The sequence below is a fragment of the Dreissena polymorpha genome, chromosome 2, assembly GCF_020536995.1.
Source record: "Dreissena polymorpha isolate Duluth1 chromosome 2, UMN_Dpol_1.0, whole genome shotgun sequence".
Classification (NCBI taxonomy): domain Eukaryota; kingdom Metazoa; phylum Mollusca; class Bivalvia; order Myida; family Dreissenidae; genus Dreissena; species Dreissena polymorpha.
In genome coordinates this window covers 84,697,308-84,720,367 of record NC_068356.1, presented here as the reverse complement: position 1 = coordinate 84,720,367, position 23,060 = coordinate 84,697,308, and the positions used below count along the sequence as shown (strand labels likewise).

The 23,060-nt window shown below is 35.4% G+C and overlaps 2 protein-coding genes and 1 long non-coding RNA gene across 6 annotated transcripts in view; 2 read left to right on the top strand and 1 right to left on the bottom strand.

Moving 5' to 3' along the window:
• LOC127867884 (insulinoma-associated protein 1a-like) overlaps positions 1 to 23,060 on the bottom strand; it is a 499,447-nt gene that overhangs the window by 325,966 nt on the left and 150,421 nt on the right. The window lies entirely within an intron of this gene.
• The window catches only part of LOC127867899 (uncharacterized), a 110,105-nt gene that overhangs the window by 66,845 nt on the left and 20,200 nt on the right, over positions 1 to 23,060 (top strand). The gene's annotated exons all lie outside the window — the stretch shown is intronic.
• Positions 1,223 to 22,579, top strand: LOC127867889 (uncharacterized). 3 transcript variants are annotated; one of them, XM_052409405.1, is made up of 6 exons: positions 1,223 to 1,240; positions 17,680 to 17,784; positions 18,325 to 18,450; positions 18,873 to 18,979; positions 20,204 to 20,329; positions 22,134 to 22,579. In XM_052409405.1, exons 3-6 carry the CDS (start codon positions 18,390 to 18,392, stop codon positions 22,176 to 22,178), a joined length of 339 nt encoding a protein of 112 aa, XP_052265365.1. In that variant the 5' UTR covers positions 1,223 to 1,240; positions 17,680 to 17,784; positions 18,325 to 18,389; the 3' UTR covers positions 22,179 to 22,579. The 3 variants fall into 3 exon arrangements, with proteins under 3 accessions (XP_052265365.1, XP_052265363.1, XP_052265364.1); XM_052409403.1 differs by lacking the exon at positions 1,223 to 1,240 and adding an exon at positions 6,562 to 6,616; XM_052409404.1 differs by lacking the exon at positions 1,223 to 1,240 and adding an exon at positions 17,016 to 17,094.

The following is a 23,060-nucleotide window of genomic DNA, read 5'->3' as shown; positions in this document are numbered from 1 at the left end:
GTATTGTTGATGTTACATTCAAAGAGTAAAGAGTCACCATATTTTTTTAGGATTTTCTGGTATAATAATTTCAATTTACTCGTATTGGTATTATCTAGGTATCTTTTTACCCAGCTGCATGTGATTGCATTCAAGAATGAGTCAATGTTCGTTAATTGGATACCTCCATTTTCTATAGATTGAATTATCTGAGTTTGTTTTATTTTATCAGGCTTACCGTCCCATATGAAATTTTATATCGTTAATAACATCATTTGGTGGATTTAGGAGGACTGTTAATACATAAATTAGTTTAGGAAGTGCAAACGTTTTCAATACTGTGTTTTGTCCGATTAGTGTAAGTTTACGGTGATGCCATGATTTTAAGCAGTTTTTAAAATTCTGTAATTTAGGAAGTATGTTTTTAAGAACTGTATCCTTTTCATTATTTGTGAAAGTAATTCCTAACGTTGTGGCTTCATCGGATGTCCAATGAAATTTCATTTCTTTTTATATTGGACATTACTTTGTTTTAATTTACCTACTCGTAGCACAGCACATTTACTTTTGTTTAGTTTAAGACCCGATGTCATTCCGTAAAGGGTTAGCGATTCTTTTAGGTTATGGAATGAATCGTAATTGTCGTTTAAAAAATAAGTTACATCGTCAGCAAATAGGGACTGTTTGATTCGTCAGGTTCTAGTGATATGCCTTTTATGTGTTTATTTGATTGGATGTGACGTGATAGATACTCGATGCAAATAATAAATAGCGATGATGAGAGTGGACATCCTTGTCGAACCCCTCGTTCGATGTTAAAACGGTTTGAAAAGAAGCCATTGTTAATGATTAAACTGTTAATATCGGTATAGAATAGTTTGACCCATTGAATGAGACTTTCACCAAAGTTCATATTTTTTAAGCAAGAGAACATAAATGAATGATCAAGCGAATCTAATGCCTTTTCGAAATCTGCAAAGAATATTAGACCAGGATCATTTGAATTGTTGAAATAGTTTATGCATTCTTGGATAAGACGAACGTTTTCACCAATGTAACGCCCTTTTATGAAACCAGATTGAGATTTTGAAATGATTGATGGTAATATTTTTTTATTCTGTTTGCTATACTTTTAGTTGCGATTTTATAATCATTGTTTAGTAAACTAATTGGGCGCCAGTTCGATAAGGATTCTAAGTTTTTTTCCAGGTTTTGGAATGCGTGATATTATACCTTGTTTTTGAAGAAAGTGGTTTTAAAGGTGAAAATATGTGATTATTTACTCTTTTTGAAAGATTTCATTACAACTGGTTCATGTATCACTGAAGTATATGCTATTTTAATTATGCATATAGCTCCAAACTTAAATAGTTTTACTGCTGTTTTGGGTTTCTAGATTATGAGTTACATCAATCCATGCTGATAGAACATCAGACAGAAATATGTTTGCGTTTGCAATTTCATGTAAGATAGTATTGTTGATGTTACATTCAAAGAGTAAAGAGTCACCATATTTTTTTAGGATTTTCTGGTATAATAATTTCAATTTACTCGTATTGGTATTATCTAGGTATCTTTTTACCCAGCTGCATGTGATTGCATTCAAGAATGAGTCAATGTTCGTTAATTGGATACCTCCATTTTCTATAGATTGAATTATCTGAGTTTGTTTTATTTTATCAGGCTTACCGTCCCATATGAAATTTTATATCGTTAATAACATCATTTGGTGGATTTAGGAGGACTGTTAATACATAAATTCGTTTAGGAAGTGCAAACGTTTTCAATACTGTGTTTTGTCCGATTAGTGTAAGTTTACGGTGATGCCATGATTTTAAGCAGTTTTTAAAATTCTGTAATTTAGGAAGTATGTTTTTAAGAACTGTATCCTTTTCATTATTTGTGAAAGTAATTCCTAACGTTGTGGCTTCATCGGATGTCCAATGAAATTTCATTTCTTTTTATATTGGACATTACTTTGTTTTAATTTACCTACTCGTAGCACAGCACATTTACTTTTGTTTAGTTTAAGACCCGATGTCATTCCGTAAAGGGTTAGCGATTCTTTTAGGTTATGGAATGAATCGTAATTGTCGTTTAAAAAATAAGTTACATCGTCAGCAAATAGGGACTGTTTGATTCGTCAGGTTCTAGTGATATGCCTTTTATGTGTTTATTTGATTGGATGTGACGTGATAGATACTCGATGCAAATAATAAATAGCGATGATGAGAGTGGACATCCTTGTCGAACCCCTCGTTCGATGTTAAAACGGTTTGAAAAGAAGCCATTGTTAATGATTAAACTGTTAATATCGGTATAGAATAGTTTGACCCATTGAATGAGACTTTCACCAAAGTTCATATTTTTTAAGCAAGAGAACATAAATGAATGATCAAGCGAATCTAATGCCTTTTCGAAATCTGCAAAGAATATTAGACCAGGATCATTTGAATTGTTGAAATAGTTTATGCATTCTTGGATAAGACGAACGTTTTCACCAATGTAACGCCCTTTTATGAAACCAGATTGAGATTTTGAAATGATTGATGGTAATATTTTTTTATTCTGTTTGCTATACTTTTAGTTGCGATTTTATAATCATTGTTTAGTAAACTAATTGGGCGCCAGTTCGATAAGGATTCTAAGTTTTTTTCCAGGTTTTGGAATGCGTGATATTATACCTTGTTTTTGAAGCGTAGTAAGGCTTTCATTATTATATGAATAGTTTAGTGATTTAATTAAATGTGTTTTGATATCATTCCAAAATATTTTATAAAACTCAATGGTGATGCAATCAGATCCTGGACTTTTGTTATTTTGCATTTCTTTATGTGCTAATCCACATTCATATTCATTTAGTAATCCGTAACACAATAGTTTTTCTTCTTGATTTAAAGCGTGATGTGTATTTTTAAAAAGAGTGTTATTTTCAACATTTTTTTGTTTATAGAGGGTTTCGCAAAATAAACGTTGTTCTTCTAGTATTTGAGTTCTGTGTGTTACATCTTTGTTATTGACTTCTAATTCGTGTACAGTTTTTGTTCACTTCTACGTTTTTCAATGTTTGCGAAGTATTTTGTATTTTTTTTCATTGTGTTCAACATGCTGTGCACGCGCTCTTAGTATTATTCCATTGAGATGTGTATGATAGATTTCATCTAGTTTTTTTTTTTTTTAATGTTATTTCATTTTCAATGTCGGTGGTATCATTTGTGTTTGTTTGATGCAATTGTTTTTCAAGGGTTTCAATGGTTTTGATGGTTTCAGTTTCAAGTTTGTGTGTTTCTTTTTGTTAATATGATGTGTATATAATTGTTGTGTTACGTATATTTCCTTTTATTACTTCCCATAAGGTGTTTGGGTTTGCATCTTTATTATGTTGAACTGTATTTAATATTTCCTGTTTTATTTGTGTTTGATATTGTGTATCTAATAAGATGCTGTTGTTAATTTTAAAGTGTCCTGGGCCTCTTTCAGGCTGTATAGTGTGCAGTTTAAGTTCAACTAGAGAGTGGTCATTCATAAATCCTGGTTTTATGTTACATGTGTCAATAATGTTGCAAAGAGACTCAGATATTAAAAAATAGTCTAATCTACAAAATATTGTTGGTTTTGTGTTTGAGTGCTAGGTGAATTTGCCTTCGTCTGGATATATTGTACGCCAGATGTCTATCATATTGTAGTTTTCAATTATGTTATTTAAATTATTTCTATTTTTAGGATGAGAATAAAGGTTGTCCTTCTTTTTATCTAATAATGGGTTAAGAACAGTATTGAAATCACCACCGAATATAATGTTTTTATCTTGGTTATTATTTATGAAGGATTGTAATGTTTCGTAAAAAGTGGAATCATCTATGTTAGGGCCGTAAACGTTGATTAATGTTAATTGTGTTTCGTGTATTTTGATATCTATACTCGCTTGTCTGCCAATTATTATTTCGTTAAAATTATCGACTGTGATCCCAATATTATTTTTTATCAGAAAGGCAACCCCTTGTTTATTAGAATGTTGACCACTAAGATAGATGTCTCCGTCCCATACATTTTTTAAGGTTTGTGTTAAAGTATGTGTCAAGTGACTTTCTTGTAATAGGATTATACTACTTTTTTTTTCGTCTAACCATTTGAAGATTTGTATGCGTTTGTCTTTATTGTTTAGCCCTTATACATTTAAAGTACATATCTTAATCATTTAAAGAAGTGGAGGGTGTGTAAATGATAATTTGTGTATGCTTGTCCAGTTGGTCCCATTTAAAAAAATGTCCAGTTGGTTTCTATTCTAAGACATAAGATATCATTACATACAAACGAAAAAAGAAAACTAAAATTATGGATACAAACAGCTGAATAGTCCATAAAAAGTAATAGCAAACAGAAATAATCATAAAAGTGAGGAGAAAACAACAATAAACGATTTGTCTCCAATAGAGACACACAGAAGCGCACTTCCGTACACTGGAAATGCACAAAATAATTGAAATAGTGATCTGAGTATAAAAGTATGTATGTAACACCGTAGATTGGTAACTTATATTAATAAAACTATACCAATACAAAAACTACTAAATTGTGTGCGGAGGGTGGTTCGGTGCGTGTGGTTGTGTGTTTGTGTGTGCGTGTGTGTGCGCGCGTGGTGCGCGCGTGTGTTATGCGCGTGTGTTGTGCATGTTCGTGGAAAGGAGTGTGCGTGCCGGTTCAGGTATGTATGTGAATGCGCGCGTGGGTGTGTGTGCGCGTGTGTGTGCGTGTTTGTGTATGGTTTGTGTGTGCGCGGCTGCGTGTGTGTGCGTGCTCGTGTGTGCGTGCTCGTGTGTGCGTGCTCGTGTGTGTGTGTGTGTGTGTGTTGGTTTATATCACACATCGAGGTACTTCATAGAAGTACACAGCCACACTTCGAGGTACCAAAAAATAGCGAGGTACTTTTCCCTAGACCTCGGTACGTGTACCTCGCCAACCGCTTGTAAAAACCATTGTACACAATTTCCGCTCGTTTCTACGGGTACCTCGGTATAACGTTGTAGTACTGGTTTGTGTGTCAGAGTGTGACCCCACACACTTGACATCCATCTCAGAAGCTTTTTTGGTTCCCGTTTCGAAAACGAGCGCGCGCAGATAAATCTGGAAACCAGTTACTGACCTATTTACCGAGTAGATTGGTTACCTCCCCTTATCTATCGTTACTCCCTATAGACGAGTTAACGCGTGACGTCACACGCACCTGCAAAGTTTAGTCTCCGCCCACTGGTTGGCAAAAGAGGTGGAATTTATATAAGCGCATATAGAGAAGGTTGACGAAATCTTCGTTTTTAATGATAATCATGCACAATATCAAATATAATTTTACTAATTATGTCTGAATAAAACATTAGCATGCAAGGAAATGCATCTTTGGAACGATTACATTGTTGTTATTATTATTTGTTTTTACTGACAACGAACTCGGGAGTGGAACACAATCTAAGAGTTCGGTATGTGGTTAAACAAAAATCTCTCTATTCTTGGCACTTCCTCGCGACCATTTTTAGTTAAAAAATGCTCAGAAATTGAAATTCTTTCAGAATAAATTAAATTTAATGAACGAAAACAAATAAGGATAAAAACAAACGACGAATAGGTCAATTGTATGTACGCGACTTATAGGGTAACTGATTTGAACCTTATATGTCTGGAAAAACTTACCTTCTTACACATTCAATAAATTATATTGTTTAATGTAATTGTTTTATTTAATTGTTCACACTAATTTAGGCACTCTTTGTAGCAGCATTTATATCCCGGTGTTTAATTGCACCTTTGTTATCACTAACCGATTATCTCGTTATGATCGGATACTGTCCAGACAATTACAAAGAAAACATGGTGTCATAAACCCAGGGACCTATACTTGGACGGATTACGGATAATGTATTATTTTGTTTTGCGGAATTGTCAGTATTAAATCTTCCGATCACGTTTACTATATGCTAATAACTACTTCGTATTTTTATGAAGAGGAAATTTTATTTGTGAATATACATTTATTTGGTACTAAATATGCTATACTTGCACTTTTTTAAAAGGGTTTTAATGTTTATTTCGTTTTTATTATCAATTTATTGACTAAACAAAAGCCCTTTATACATGTTTTACGTTACTGTAACCAGTGTTTTTGCCAACCAGTCAGTGCGCATGCGCGGAAAATCCCGAATGTAAACAATAACAATTAACTCGTCTATATAGAGAGGACCTCGGTGAATCGGTCAGCAACTGGTTTAGGTGAGTTACGAGCACACAGTTATTTTCAACAGTATTTTTTCTTAACATAAAAGAAATAAATAATGACATCGTGTTTTTATATAATAATAAATAACAGTTAATTACTCGTCATTTAGTAGATTTTCTCCTTACTTTAATCGATCATTATTTACTGCAATTCTTACAAGAAATAAACAGGACAGTCGTTTCGCGCTAGTTTTTATACGTTCAGTTGTTTACATTTTTTCTTACAAAAAAGAATGTTTCTTTCAGTGTTTCTAGTGTGTTAAATTTAATAATACTCTAACACTTTGTTCTACATAAATGTATGTTCCAGCTGGTAACAGTGAATTTATGAAGAAAATTTTGGTCGCCCAGGAAGAAAGTGGTTTTAAAGGTGAAAATATGTGATTATTTACTCTTTTTGAAAGATTTCATTACAACTGGTTCATGTATCACTGAAGTATATGCTATTTTAATTATGCATATAGCTCCAAACTTAATATAGAATGCTTTTATAAGGAATTATTTTTTAACATTACCCCACCCACTTTGACCATTTCAGGAAGTGATATGTCCTTAAGCCTTGGGCTAGTTCTGGGTACCATAACTTAGGATTTTCGCATTTTATTAATTTTGACTGGCGCGACTTTAAAGATATAGATCAAACCCATAAGGAAAGTCAACCAGAAATTCCCGTAAAGTTGACAGTTAACAAAGACCGGTCCAAAACAGCTTTTAAAAGCAGTTATTGGCCCAAATCAACCACATTATCAGAAAGATCCACATTTTTCACATTTAACTGATATATTCTTTCACAAAATACTATCTTAAACATTTAAAAATTATTCTCTGCTCAACATATCGAGAAAAACAGTGATGCAACAGACATTTTCCAAATGTGAATCCAGAGCTCCAGATAAGGATTTGTGAAATTAGTAACGGTACTGCCACTGACAGAAAGAAAAGGAGTAACGCTTAAAATCAATTAGTACCTGTACTACCATATCCAAAAATACAGGTAGTACTGTACTACCCGTGTTCTTGAATATTGAAGGGTGTATAACTGACTTTACAGAAACATTTGCATCAATTATAGTAAATATATGTAGCTTCTTAAACAGTTACTGTATAAGGTTTTCCATTCTGAATTATGATGCAAATACAACTACACATTAAAACTCATGACTAATACTATTTCTTCATTTTTCTTGACAAGAAAACACAAGCCACCTAGTAAGCTAAGTAAATGAACACTTATTTCACTGTCTCCTCCGTTTCCCATCGTGTTTTCTAACGATTAAAGCCACCGATGCAATCAAATCGTTTAATATTGGAGCGACAATGTCTTTTTCTGGGTTTACAGATTTAATGTCAGGATGATTAGACGACACCGTATGTAGTCATTATATGACAACAAAGTGTTGTTTTGAACTCCTTTCGGTTAAACCAGCATTACATTGCGCGCAGACATATTGTTTTTGACGGATTTATAAGTTACAGGAAATCACGCGACAGAATAGGCATTAATATATGAACCAAGTCTACAACTTTTCGGAAATTTAAATTAACGAAAAGCGCCGTTAGGTTAGAGACCAACAAATAAGCCTCGCAGACGTATCGGTACGGCCAGATTGTTTTCGTAAATGCGTAAAACAGATATTAATGTCGTAATTGTACGTCCAGTTTATAAAAATAAATGCGTAACTCTTCATGAAAAAGGCGTATTTCCGGCTGTTCGGCCTTTATCTAGAGCTCTGGTGAATCTCCCGAGATTTCACGGTCATATGACGTTATTTCTATTTTTAGTAATATACCATGTGCTCAAGTGTTTTCAAATTCAGATAGACATTTCCCGGTATTTTGAATTATTCTTGCTTGTTTTGTTAAAGCGGGTATATACGATTTTGTCAAATATTTATGAATTTATATAAAATGTTTAAAAAAACTTATTATATATATATTTCAATATAAATTTTAAAAAAAGTTAAGAAGAACATGTGTCGAAAAATGCGAACTAAGCCAGATATTTAATCCTGAAATTGAAAACGGCTGTACAGCCGAATTCACCAGCATGTATACCAGACATGTACGACGATGTGAATCTAAACTTAAGTTTAACGGTTTATTTGAATTCCTGCAACGATATCTATTCATACTACACACGAACACTAACTCCGATCCTAATACAAAGACGAATGCTTCGGTTATTTTAGGAAAATATGTACGTCACAATCTGCTCGGGGCGCTTATTGTCTTTGCTGCATTTTATGAAATTCGGCTTTAATGTATAATTTGTCTTACCTATTTTGTGTTATTGTCACATATTTTATCAGTATATTACAATTAAACACATATAAAAAAACGTAAATACCCGCTTTAACAAATTGTAGTGTAAATTCAAACTCAAAAGTAAAATATTTAAAATTACCTGATTCACTTTGAAATCAGTACTTTAATCCACCAGACATAAGTTGTTATTCACAAATAATAAATATCAGAAAACGAATGTAATGTTTACCATTTCAGAAAAAATTACAAGGTCGATCTAAACGTATCCAAATGAAAACTCGTTACGTGACAAAGCGACAATGGCGTCAAAATTGTGAATTTCAGGCTGATGATAGTTATTTTCATCTATTGTAAGATGCATTTGAAACATTTGTACCTTAAAATATGCCTCCATGCAGTAATTTATATTCATTCACCAATATATGTAGAAAGTATCCAAGAAAATGAATTGTCTTTGATTTATAGCATGACATTAATATGTTACGACTCTGGTTGACTTTTGATATGGGGTCAGCTTCAGCGTACAGGTCTGTCAATACTATATAAACTGTACGCTTTTCTTTAGCAAGCCTTGGGCAAGATCGGAGTGAATCAGATGTGATGTTTTCACTCCCTAAATCAGACATGGCTAAAGTTCGTTGCATGTCGGACATTGCCAACAAAAAAATTAAAGATGCCAACTGTGAAATCCATTATCATCTGACTTACTATCCGGTAATTTATAAAGTGTTAAACCTCTGTTGTTTTCACAACAAGCCAGTTACCAGTTCCTGTTTTTAGCTCGGCATTTTCGGAGAAAACCCGAGGTATTGTCATAGCCAGCTTGTCGTGTCGTCTGCCATCCGCCGTCCACGTCGTGCTAAAACCTTAACATTTTGTTAAGGTTTTGAACATTGGCTCTAAAATCAAATTGCTTCCACCTACAACTTTGAAACTTCATATGTAGATGCACCTTGATGAGTTATACACGCCACTCATTTTTGGGTCACTAGGTCAAAGGTCAAGGTCACTGTGACCTTTAAAAAAGATATAATCTGACAACCTTTCATTTATTCAAAACTTCACCCGTAGCCAAGCGTGGCACCGGTTATGCGGTGCTCTTGTTTTGGATTCGTTGCCATATGTAAACAAGTGAGTTTTAAATACCAACATTGTGTGTTGCTCAAAAAATATTTTTTGAAAATGACGCGATGTGTTAAACAATCTTACATTTTCGGTGAAATTTGGTATAAGTACTACCCATGAGTGCCTTTGACAAATTAAAATAACAACTGCTCAGTCAGATTGAACGCATTCCCCACCACCAGTCTGAAAATAAGAACATAAATTTCAATCTTCATGGTGTGAAGAGCGCCCCAATGTTTGTCACAAACTTGTGATACCTCATTGCACTGGAGTACCGGTAGTTCTGTAGTCTATAAAGCGATGAAAAATGTTCAATTTTGTGGTTGTCATCATATTGAAAATGTAATAGTTAAGTTTAAATATAACCAGAAAAGATCTTGGACAAATGCACAGATGTCCTTAAATATTTAATTCAGAAACATCTATGTTACAAAAAAATGTATGCCCTCTATAACGATATTAATTAAGTCTTAGTTGACGGTGTTAAAGTTAATATTTAAGCCTTAGTATTCTGTTACTTTAAAGAGGTTTACATGCCAACCCATACATGCTTTTCTAGTGTTCCCGATCACAAAAACGAAAACTCACGATTAAATCATGCAGCTGGATATTTAAGTTGAAAATGTTAAAGAAAATGGTGAATGTAAAAAAAAAACACGTTTTACTATAAGCGTATGAATATTCCATACTTAAAAAAAAACACACGGAACCTACTTCAGTGTACAGGTACCTACTTCTGAATGTTATCGACATAAATGCCACATGGGGGTAATAGAATATTCGATTTCTGCGAATTTTAACAATTTTATGGGTTAAAAAATTAATTTCCCCACATGGTAATTGTGCATGTTGCAACAAACCACGTGCAGTAATTAAGTATAGATGTTCAACTCAGTACATGTAGTATTTTAGAATAATAAAATATATCAGAATTAATGCACAATGTGACATACGGTGTAATGGGAAAGTATTGATCCATTATTTAAAAAAGTACGTCGCTCTATGACTTACACATCGCAGAGCATGTATTTGAAAAGAGCAAAAAAGCACCAGACTCCGTTGTTTGACAAATACATTCGTAAAAAATATTGGTGAGAGGAGCTTGGGTGGGGGGGGGAGGGTATGGCAACACCCTCCTTGCAAGGACCTGGGCCTCGTAAGGAAAGGCTCTCACATTGTATATTGTTAGTGTCAATGCATGAAAATAAATAAAAATCAAATGAACAAACATTAAATGAAGCACTGAATTTGAGGCGAAAAATACTTTATTTAAATGCGGTTTGATTGATTATTAAATAAGATTCTTGTGGATACTAATACATTTATGATAATAATTATATTCTTCATTCTTTCTTTGTTTGTTACACACACAAATAAACGTCTACACTCATATTTCCAGAAAATTATCAGAGTTATGTGGGTTATCATCTTAACGCTGTAATTTGGCTTCTGCTTTTTTTTCTTAACACTAACCTAGTACATGTTTTACAAAGTGAGCTTTAGTGGATGGTGAGATTATAATGATCTGAGATTCTTAGGTCGGAAAGCATACAAGTTGAAAATTTTGAATATTTGTCACACAGGTTTAAAATTATATCCCTGTTAAGTCAAATGCCTGTTAAGTCTATGCTGTACTGATTATAGTCAGGTCTTGAAAACATAATTGCATAGGAATAAGAAGAGTTTACGTTTTTAGACATGTTCCTTAGATGTGCCATATAGAGCTGTGATGGCTCTCTTGTTTTTGTTAGATATGTTGTTAAAACAAACCTGGCTCATCAAAGTGCAAAACAAATTTTCAAAGGGTCTGTTACACGAATTAACTTAGAAAACAGCTTTCTAAGTAATTGTTTTTACTACTGATATTGATATTTGGGTGTTTCTTTACTAGCAGATGATGATGGGGTTGGTTCTAGAAATGAGCCAATCATTATTTCCTGAAAACAATTCTTCAAGCTCTCCTGGTTCCAAAATGAGCCCAAAGGCCAAAGCTTCAGTGGTCTGTCTGAATATTATATTAAAAGAGGTCATAGATCATGAAATTTTGCCCGATGAGCTGGCTTTGCAGACCTTTAAGACATTTCTGGTCTTTCTTCCATGTATTTCATTCATATATTTTTTATTACCTTTACAATAGACTATGGATACCTCTGTCTGTATGTATTCAGTTGAGTCCATAGCATTCTACTGTGTGTGTGTGTGCCTGGTACCTCACAGTGTATTAGCATGTCAAGATGTCAATCCTTATCAACTTAAAGTTTTACAATTTTGTGAATTTGGTGGGTTTAAACCCTTATTAGGCGGTAAAACCAGTCGGTGTCCTCTGAAAAGGTGGTTACTTCAGTTATGCCTTATGAATAATCCTTTTGTGAACTTCTTGATTTAAAAAAACGGTTTGCAGGAGCAGAACTCAATTAATAAACGATACAATTCAGTAACATGGCAGATAAAGAATTGAGTGATTCTAGAAATGACCCATCCAAATTGATCCAATATGCTGAAAAGAACTCTTCATTCAAACTCTCCTGGTTCCAAAAGAGCACCAGAGGTCAAAGTCTTAGAGGGGCGTCTGATTATTGACGATGCTGGAACAGCAGCGTCCAAGGTTTGATAACCAGTAAAAAAAATCTTCACAATGGCGACCTATGTAAAAGACCGAGCCAGTCCGATTGAGATAATTCGATTTTTCAGTTACTTCCCTTGGCATTCGCCACTGCGTAGGAGATTGCTCGTTGATTTTCATTGATAACATTTTCCTAGCAGAGTTGTCGTTCGTGTTGATAAAGGTAAATATCAATAGAACAGCATATCCTGGGGAAACAGATTCAATAAGTGTATCAGAACATTAATTTCAAATTAGTATTTTTACATCCATTTTATTTTTATGGACCAATGAAACAACTATATATTTTTCTCTATTTTGTTTGATATTTGTTCTCGATTTAGTAAATAAATTGCGAATAAAAACATGTAAAATTAACTTTTTACGTCATCACACAACTCAAGAATGCGAACGATTTCAAACCTGCAAATTGTAAACGCTGCACTGCTATGATATATATAGATAAAACAATTTTTTTTTGCGTAATTTTCCGTCCCGCTAACGCAGTGGTAAGGACGTTCGCTTTTTCACCTTTACGACACCGGTTCGATTCCCGCTTCCGGCGCAATGTTATATTTTGTATGTTTTGTGGTCACCATTCCTGACAGTTGTTTTTTTACAGAAAATCTCACCCCCCCCCCCCCTCGCAGCTTTTGACCATATAAAAAATTAAAAAGTATTTCAGTACAAAACAAATAGCTGGAAATTGCAGCTATCATTCAAAATTCGTCACAACTGTCGTCAATCTAATCTTATTAGGTAAGAGTGCTGGACACACTCCGGGTCCCAACATTATGCAGCCTCAGCGCGGAGGTAACTCATTACCTTGGAAAAACACAAATACACACACTGGGTGCAGCCTAGGCGCGTATAGACTCAAACAAGGCAACAAACTCAAGTGCGGGCACAATCATTTAAAATTTACATATAGAATACGATATTCTAACAGAAATTACACAACCACCTAAGTGTACATACCATGTTTGATATTTCGTTTGATTGTTAGATTTCAGCATATACATGTATAAGGTCATTTCGCTATTTGTTAACTTATCAATATGTTCGTGGGCGAACTCGGATAGTCAAGTGCTCATACGATTGAGCTCACATGGTCCGGCTATGTGCTCATACCTACTTTCGAGAATCATCATGAATGTATTGCCATACTTAATGAACAAGAATGTGACCCGCCTCCCAGTTTCGCTCAATGGGTCAAGTTACCCACGAGTACTACTTCCCCGTACCCCTAAACTTTTTTCGTACCAAAAATGTTTCGTACGCAAAATTTTTTCGTACCAAATTTTTTTTCGTACCCAAAATTTTAGTACCCACATTTTTTATCGTACCCAAATGTTCGTATCAACATACACAATTGTGGTGATATAGATAAACTTAAATTGATGTTTTATATCGATCCTCTTCAAAAGCATCGTCACACCAGTACTGCCAGTACTTTGATTATAATAAGTGAGATCAACGACCATGATAATTTGGCCTGATGAGCTGGCTTTGCTGACCTTTAAGACATTTCTGGTCATTATTTGCTCCATGTCTTTTACTGATATTCTTGTTACCTTTACGGTAGACTATGGATACCTTTGTCTGTATGTAATCAGTTGAGTACATAGCATTACTCTGCATGTGTGTTTGCCTTGTACCTCACAGCGTATTAACATTTCCAGATGTCAATCCTTAAAAATTGCATAAATATTCCAGTAGTGTGTTTGTTAGTTTAAACCTATTTAATTTAGCTTGATGGCATAGAAAGCCACAGGCTTATTGAAACGCTCTTGAGTCCGTTTCCTGGGCCTAGAACCAGTACTTGGTGTCTTTGGGGAAAATCTAAAGAACACTCCCATTGTTTGGATCGAACTTGTGACCTCCCTGTTGATAGGCAGACACCATATCCATTACACCATGGTGACCTAGTATGTATTTCTTTTGACCTTGCAGTCAAGGATATCCCATGAAAGTGCAACCACTTATTTCTAATGGGGTCCTTTGGTTTTTGCTGAAGAGACAGCAAGCAGAAGAGACAGTATTGGGATACAAGGGATCCGGTTGCGATACCATAGCTCTTTGCGAATAGATCCCTTGGTTCTTTTACGTGCTCAGTGTATAGCACCAATACACGTGAGAATTACCTGGGTTTCATACCAGTACATCTCTAGTTGGGTGGGAAACACTTGAAGCATTTCTGAAATTTCCAGTGCCCCGGCCGGGAATTGAACTGGGGACCTCTGGAATGGTAGACCAGAGTGTTACCACTCGACCACCGCACCACCTTAGTGTGTTTGTTAATCAGGGTCTCTGCTGTGGGTTTGAGTCCCACTGAAAACAGAAAATCATGTAAAAACGTTCTTTGCTTACTTAAGATGGTAGTGATATAGCACAACTGGTGAAAGACGTCGGACCGCGGACAATACGACAATAGGTATATGTAAAATAATACAGACTGTTTTCCGTTTATTTTACTTTGATAGTTTTTTAACTTTTAAATAAAATGGATTTAAACGGCTATTTTTGCTGGTAATGTAACAAACTCCAAGCGCGAATCTTAAAATCACTGCTTCCGCATAGAAGAAAGTTGGAAGTGAGTTAAGTTGAGGTATAACACAAACATTAATAGGAAATAAGCGCTAATCACTTCTTTCTGATATGGCTGGAAATTGAACAAATTTACAAATTTAACAAAAGTAACAAACAGGCATACAACAGCGAAAAATACCTGTTTCCGTACGGACATCACCATCTTGATTGTCACTATAAAGGAGGAACTAGTGTTGAATATTGCTGTATAAAATTACTTGTAATGTGGTAAACAAAATCTAAACCAGGTTTTTTTTAAGAATGTGCGTATACATATTTCAAATATGTACAGATTCTTTCGTGTCTAGCCAGTTGACTTTTATTTGATCATTTACATTGTATTTCGATTCAACACTATGTCATTGATTTGCGTGTGATGCAGCTAAGAACTGCACAGAAAAAGGCATTCATTATTTTTTATCTAATTGATACAGCTTTTGATCTTTCATCAACACCAACCACAATCTTTTTAGCTCGACTATTATGTATGAAATATATATAGTGGAACTATCCTACTCACCCCGGCGTCGGCGTCACGTTAGCGTGAGTGTGCAAATGTTAAAGTTTGCGTACCACCCCAAATATTTTCTATGTCCCTTGTTATATTGCTTAATAATTTGCATACTTCTTTACCAACATGACAACACCCTATTAACAAGAGCAGACATCTGTATCAAGCCATTTTGTAAGAATAATGGCCCTTTTTTCACCTAGAATATGCAAATATTGATATATCTATGTTAAAGTTTGCGTACCACCCTCAAATATTTTCAATGTCCCTTGACATATTGCTTTCATATTTTGCAAACTTTTTATCAATATGAACCCAATCGTTTAGGTTTCGAAAAATGCTCATAACATATATGTCGCTTCAGATAGCAACTTGATATTTGGCATGCATGTGTTTCTTATGGAGCTGCACATTTTAAGTGATGAAAGGTCAAGGTCATCCTTCAAGGTCAAAGCTCAAATATATGGCTTCAAAGCGGCGCAGAAGGGGGCATTGTGTTTCTGGCCAACACATCTCTTGTTAATTCATATACTTGTTACCTTACAATAGACTATGGATACCTCTGTCTGTATGTGATCAGTTGAGTCCATAGAATTATACTGTGTGTGTGTGTGTGGTGTTTCTAGTACCCTCACAGCGTTTCAAAATGTCCAGATATCAATCCTTTCAGTTAAAGATTTCAATACCTCTATCTGTATGTAATGTGCTTCTAGTGTGTGTTTGTGTGCCTTGTACCTCACAATTTCTTAACAGTAAATGTGTCTGGTACCTCACAGCGTTTTAATATTTCTGAATATCATTCCACATACATCGCATATACATGTACATACAGCAGTGTGTTTGTTAACAAGGGGTTCTTTCTGCTTTGGGTTTGAGTCCCACTGAATACAGAAAATCATGTAAATGTAGGGTATATGCTTACTTAAGATGGTAGTGATAAAGCACTACCAGTATTCCCAGAAACAGAGGTAATGTAAATGGTGTGTATGTATATCTGTGAAATGAAGTGCAAGAGCTAAAGCACATTAAAAGCCAAATACAAATAATTTGTCACAGTTGACAGAGAGTGCTTTATTTCATACAGATAATGATGATGATGATGATGATGATGATGAGTTCCAAGAAGCTGGCTTTGAACCTTCCAGTTCTAAAAATGCCGAAAAGGACTCATCTACAGAGGCACATCTTGTTTCAAGAACAGACTAGAAAGTGCAAAGTTTAAGGGATACGGCTGGTTTTATAATAAATGATCAGCTCTTTTGCGGGTTTTGTGGAGATTTGTTTGTGATTCCTTATCAGCTTACTTAAAAAAATTACATTTTGGTGAATACCTCTATCTGTATTTAGTGTGTTTTCTAGTGTGTGTGTGCCTCGTACCTCACAATGTGTGAACAGTTAATGTTATATTACACCTTTGGAGTGCATTACTGAACTTTTTGATTACAATGATTAAATGCTGTGCGTTGTTATCCTTATTATGTCGTACAACCGGTTGGTGGTCTCTGAAAAGGTAGTTACTTCAGTTATGAACTTATGAACAATAATTTTGTGAACTGCTTAAAAAAAACATGTTTATCTGTTTGGAGGTGCAAAATCCAATTGATTCAATATACAATACATTGACATGAGATGTTTCTTTTCTGGAAGATGTTGACCGGGCATTATTCTAGAAAAGAGCATCATTCCAGTATGCTGAAAACATCCCCTCAAGCTCTCCTGGTCCTAAAAATGAGCACCAAAGGCCAAAGTGTCAGAGGTGGGTCTGATTATAATATTAAATAAGGTCAAAGATCACGACAATTTGGCCTGATGAGCTGGCTTTGCAAACATTCAAGACTTTCTGGTCATTATTTGCTCCATGTTTGTAAGTCATATATTTGTTTCCTTTACGATAGACTATGGGATACCTCTGTATGTATGTGTTCAGTTGAGTACATAGCACTCTACTGTGTGTGTGTGTGTGTGTTTCTAGTACCTCACAGCGTTTCAAAATTTCCAGATATCAATCCTTTCAGTTAAGATTTCAATACCTCTATCCGTATGTAATGTGCTTCTAGTGTGTGTTTGTGTGCCTTGTACCTCACAATGTCTTAACAGTAAATGTTATATTACAACTTTGAATTGCATTACTGCTTTTTTGGACCACAATAAGTAAATGCGGTGGGTATGAACCCAACTTAAGCCTTAAAAACCAGTCTTGGCCTCTGAGGTTGTTAATTCAGTTATTACTTATTTATGATAATTTTTATTAACTGCATGCTTTAAAAAAAACGTTTGCAGGAGCAAAACCCAATTAATTACAGAAAAAATACATTAACAAGGGATGTTTCTTTTTTTGCAGATAATGATTGAACTGATTCTAAAAATGAGCCATCCAGTATTGGTGAAATCGTCTCCTTCAAGCATTCCTGGTTTCAAAATCAGCATCAAGGCCAAAGAGTCAGAGGTGAGTCTGATTATTATAATAAATGAGATCAAAGATCACGATAATTTGGCCTGATGAGCTGGCTTTTCAGACCTTTAAGACATTTCGGGTCATTATTTCCTCCATGTCTTTGATTTATATTTGTGTTTTTTTTTACAATAGACTATGGATACCTCTGTCTGTATGTGTTCAGTTGAGTACATAGCATTCTACTGCGTGTGTGTGTGTGTGTGCCTGGTACCTCACAGCGTTTCAAAATTTCCATATGTCAATTCTTATGCATTGCATATACATTACAGCAGTGTGTTTGTTAACCAGGGTCTCTGGCTGCTGTGGGTTTGAGTCCCACTGAATACAGAAAATAATGTAAAAATCTAGGGGTGTCTGCTTACTTGAGATGGTAGTGATAATCACTACCGGTATTCCCAGAAACAGAGGTTTTGTAAATACATGTAAGATGTTTTGTTTATCAGTGAAATGCAGTGCAAGAGGTAAAAACTTAATGATAGGCAAATACAAATACTTTGTCACAGTTGACAATGAGTGCTTTATTTCATACAGATAATGATGATGATGATGATGACGAAGAAGCTGGCTTTGAACCATCGAGTTCTGACGGTGCGGAAATGGACTTGGCTACAGGCACATCTTGTTTCAAGAACAGACAAGAAAGGGCAAGCTTAAAGGGTAAGGCTGGTATTATAATAAATGACCAGCTCTCTTTTGGTTGTTGTGCAGATTTGTTTGTGATCCCTTACCAACTTACTTAAAGAATTACATTTGTTTAATACCTCTATCTGTATGTACTATGTTTCTAGTGTTTATGTGACTCGAACCTCACAATGTCTGTACCGTAAATGTTATATTAAACCTTGGATTGTATTAATGCACTTTTTTACCACAATAACTAAATCCTGTGGGTTTCAACCCTTATTAGGCTGTACAACCAGTTGGTGGCCTCTGAAAAGGTTGGTTAGTTCAGTTATGACTTATGAATGATATTTTTATGAATTGCTTGTTTAAAAAAAATGTAAAAAACAGTTTGGAGGTGCAAAATCCAATTGATTCAAGATAAAATTCATTTACATGGGATGTTTCTTTTCTGGCAGATGACGATGGGAGTGTTTCTAGAAATGAGCCATCCAGTTGTGCTGAAAACAACTCCTCTTCAAGCTCTCCTGGTTCCAAAATGAGCACCAATAGCCAAAGTACAGAGGTGGGTCTGAATATAATATTTAATGAGGTCAAAGATCACGATAATTTGGCCTGATGAGCTGGCTTTGGCAGACCTCAAGACATTTCTGGTCATTATTTCCTCCATGTCTTTGATTCATATTTGTGTTACCTTTACAATAGACTATGGATACCTCTGTCTGTATGCATTCAGTTGAGTAATAGCATTCTACTGCGTGTGTGTGTTGCTGGTACCCTCACAGCGTTTCAAAATTTCCAGATATCAATCCTTTCAGTTTAAAGATTCAGTGAATACCTCTATCCTTATGTAATGTGCTTCTAATGTGTGTGTTTGTGTGCCTTGTACCTCACAATGTCTTTACAGTAAATGTTATATTACACCTTTTGATTGCATTACTGCATTTTTGGACCACAATAAGTGAATGCGGTGGGTATGAACCCAACTTAAGCCTTAAAACCAGTATTGGCCTCTGAGGAGGTTGTTTAATTCAGTTATTACTTATTTATGATAATGTTTATGTACTGCATGCTTTAAAAAAAAACTGTTTTCAGGAGCAAAACCTAATTTATGTCAGAAAAAAATACATTAACAAGGGAAGTTTCTTTTTTGCAGATAAAGAATGAACTGATTCTAAAAATAGCCATCCAGTATTGGTGAAAACGTCTCCTTCAAGCATTCCTGGTTCCAAAATCAGCATCAAAGGCCAAAGCGTCGAGGTGAGTCTGATTATTATAATAAATGAGATCATAGGCCATGATAATTTGGCCTGATGAGCTGGCTTTTCAGACCTTTAAGACATTTCTGGTCATTACTCTTCCTCCATGTCATTAATTCATATTTGTTTGTTTTTTACAATAGACTATGGATACCTCTGTCTGTATGCGTTCAGTTGAGTACATAGCATTTCTACTGTTTGTGTGTGTGCCTGGTACCCTCACAGCCTTTCAAAATTTCCACATGTCAATTCTTATACATTGCATATACATTACAGCAGTGTGTTTGTTAACCAGGGTCTCTTGCTGCTGTAGGTTTGAGTCCCACTGAATACAGAAAATTATGTAAAAATCTAGGGGTGTCTGCTTACTTAAGATGGTAGTAATATAGCACTACCTGTATTCCCAGAAACAGAGGTAACGTAAATAGAGTGTTGGTTAATCAATGAAATGCAGTGCAAGAGGTAAAAAAAATGAAAGGAAACTACAAATACTTTGTCACTGTTGACAGTGAGTGCTTTATTTCATACAGATAATGATGATGATGACGAAGAAGCTGGCATTGAACCTTCCAGTTCTAACTGCAGAAATGGACTCAGCTACAAGCACATCTTGTTTCAAAAACAGACAAGAAAGGGCAAGCTTAAGGATAAGGCTGGTATGATAATAAATGACCAGCTCTCTTTTGGTTGTTGTGGATATTTATTTGTGATCCCTTAACAATGTACTTAAATAATTACATTTTGGTGATTACCTTTTTCTGTCTGTACTATGTTTCTAGTGTGTGTGTGTCTCGTACCTCACAATGTCTTTACAGTTAATGCTACATTGAACCTTTGGAATGCATCAATGTACTTTTTTACCACAACTAAATGCTGTGGGTTTGAACCCTTCTGAGTGTGTTCAAGCAGTTGTTGGCCTCTGAAGAGACTGTAAGTAAGGATATGACCTATGAATTATCATTTTGTGAATTGCTTGATAAAAAAAAAGAAAACTGTTTCGATGAGTAAAACCCAATTAATGAAAGATAAAATATTTTATTCATAACAACCACCAAAAGCTAAAGCGTCAAAGGTGGGTCTTGTTATTATAATACATGTGCTCATAGACCTTGATAATATGGCCTTATGAGCTGACTTGGCAGACCATCAAGACATTTTTGGTCATTAATAACCTGTCGTTGTTTCATTTTTATGCCCCCCTACGAAGAAGAGGGGGTATATTGCTTTGCACATGTCGGTCGGCCTGTCGATCGATCGTCCGTCCACCAGGTGGTTTCCGGATGATAACTCAAAAACGCTTGGGGCTAGGATCATGAAACTTCATAGGTACATTGATCATGACTTGCAGATGACCCCTATTGATTTTAAGGTCACTAGGTCAAAGGTCAAGGTCACGGTGACCCGAAATAGTAAAATGGTTTCCGGATGATAAGTCAAGAACGCATACGCCTAGGATCATGAAACTTCATGGGTAGATTGATCATGACTCGCAGATGACCCCTATTGATTTTGAGGTCACTAGGTCAAAGGTCAAGGTCACGGTGACCCGAAATAGTAAAATGGTTTCCGGATGATAACTCAAGAACGCATACGCCTAGGATCATGAAACTTATTTGGTAGATTGATCATGACTCGCAGATGACCCCTATTGATTTTGAGGTCACTAGGTCAAAGGTCAAGGTCACGGTGACCCGAAATAGTAAAATGGTTTTTGGATGATAACTCAAGAACGCATATGCCTAGGATCATGAAACTTCATAGGTAGATTGATCATGACTCGCAGATGACCCCTATTGATTTTGAGGTCACAAGGTGAAGGTCAAGGTCACGGTGACCCGAAATAGTAAAATGATTTTCGGATGATAACTCAAGAACGCTTTTGCCTAGGATCATGACACTTCATAGGTACATTGATCGTGACTCGCAGATGACCACTATTGATTTTCAGGTCACTAGGTCAAAGGTCAAGGTCACAGTGACAAAAATCGTATTCACACAATGGCTGCCACTACAACGGACAGCCCGTATGGGGGGCATGCATGTTTTACAAACAGCCCTTGTTTTCCTTTACAATAGACTATTGATACCTCTGTTTGTATGTGTTCAGTGGAGTAAATAGCATTTTACTGTGTGTGTGTACCTTGTACCTCACAGTGTTTTAACATTTCCAATTATCAATCCTTATACCTTGCATATACCTGAGAGCATTACGTTTCTTAACCAGGGTGTCTGGCTGCTGTGGGTTCAATTCCCACTGAATACAAGAAATCATGTAAAAATGTAGGGTATATGCTTACTGAGATGGTAGTGATACAGCACTTCTGGTATTCCCAGAAACAGCGGTAATGTCAATAGCTTGTCTGTATATCAGTGGAATGCAATGCAAGAGGTAAAGACAAGATAAAGTGCCAAAATTGAATGCTTGTCAAAAGTGACGGGAGAATGCTTTATTTAATACAGGTAATGAAGGTTATGGTGACGAAGAAGCTTGCTCTGAACCTTTAAGTTCTAACGCACTGTTAGAAAAAAGGACACATCTTCACGCACATCTGGTTACAAGTACAGAGAAGAAAGGGCATGTAAGGGGTAAGGCTTTTATTGTATTAAATGATCAGCTCTCATTGGATTGTTGTGGAGATTTGTTTGTCACCACTACCAACTTACATAAAGTGTACATTTTGGTTAATACCTCTTTATGTATGTTCTGTGTTTCTAGTGCATGTGTGTGTGTGCCTTGTACCTCACAATGTCTGTTCAGTAAATTGTATATTACATCTTTGAACTGCACTTTGACAGCAATAACGAAATGCTGTGGGTTTGAACCCTTCTGAGTGTGTTTAACCAGTTGTTGGCCTCTGAAGAGATGGTTAGTTAGGATATATATTATGAATGATAATTTTGTGAACTGCTTGATTAAAAAATGAAAACTGTTTTGATGTGCAAAACCCAATTAATGAAAGATAAAATGCATTATTCATAACAACCACCAAAGGCGTGTCGGAGATGGGTCTGATTATTATTATACGTGTGCTCATAACCCTTGATAATTTGGCCTTTATGAGCTGACTTGGTCTTCAAGACATTTTTAGCTCTGCGTTTTTGAAGAAAACCCGAGTATTGTCATAGCCAGCTCGTCCGCATCGAGTAAAGACTTAACATTTGCTCTAAATCAAAGTGCTCAACCTTCAACTTTGAAATTTCATATGTAACTCCACTAAATGAGTTCTACACGCCACACCCATTTTGGGTCCACTAGATCAAGGTCAAGGTCACTGTGACGTCAAAACAAAATTAAAACCGAGCCGAGCAATTGCAACCCGCTATGTGATGCTCTGTTGGTCATAATACCACCATGTTGTTGTTTCATATTTTTTATTTCCTTACAAA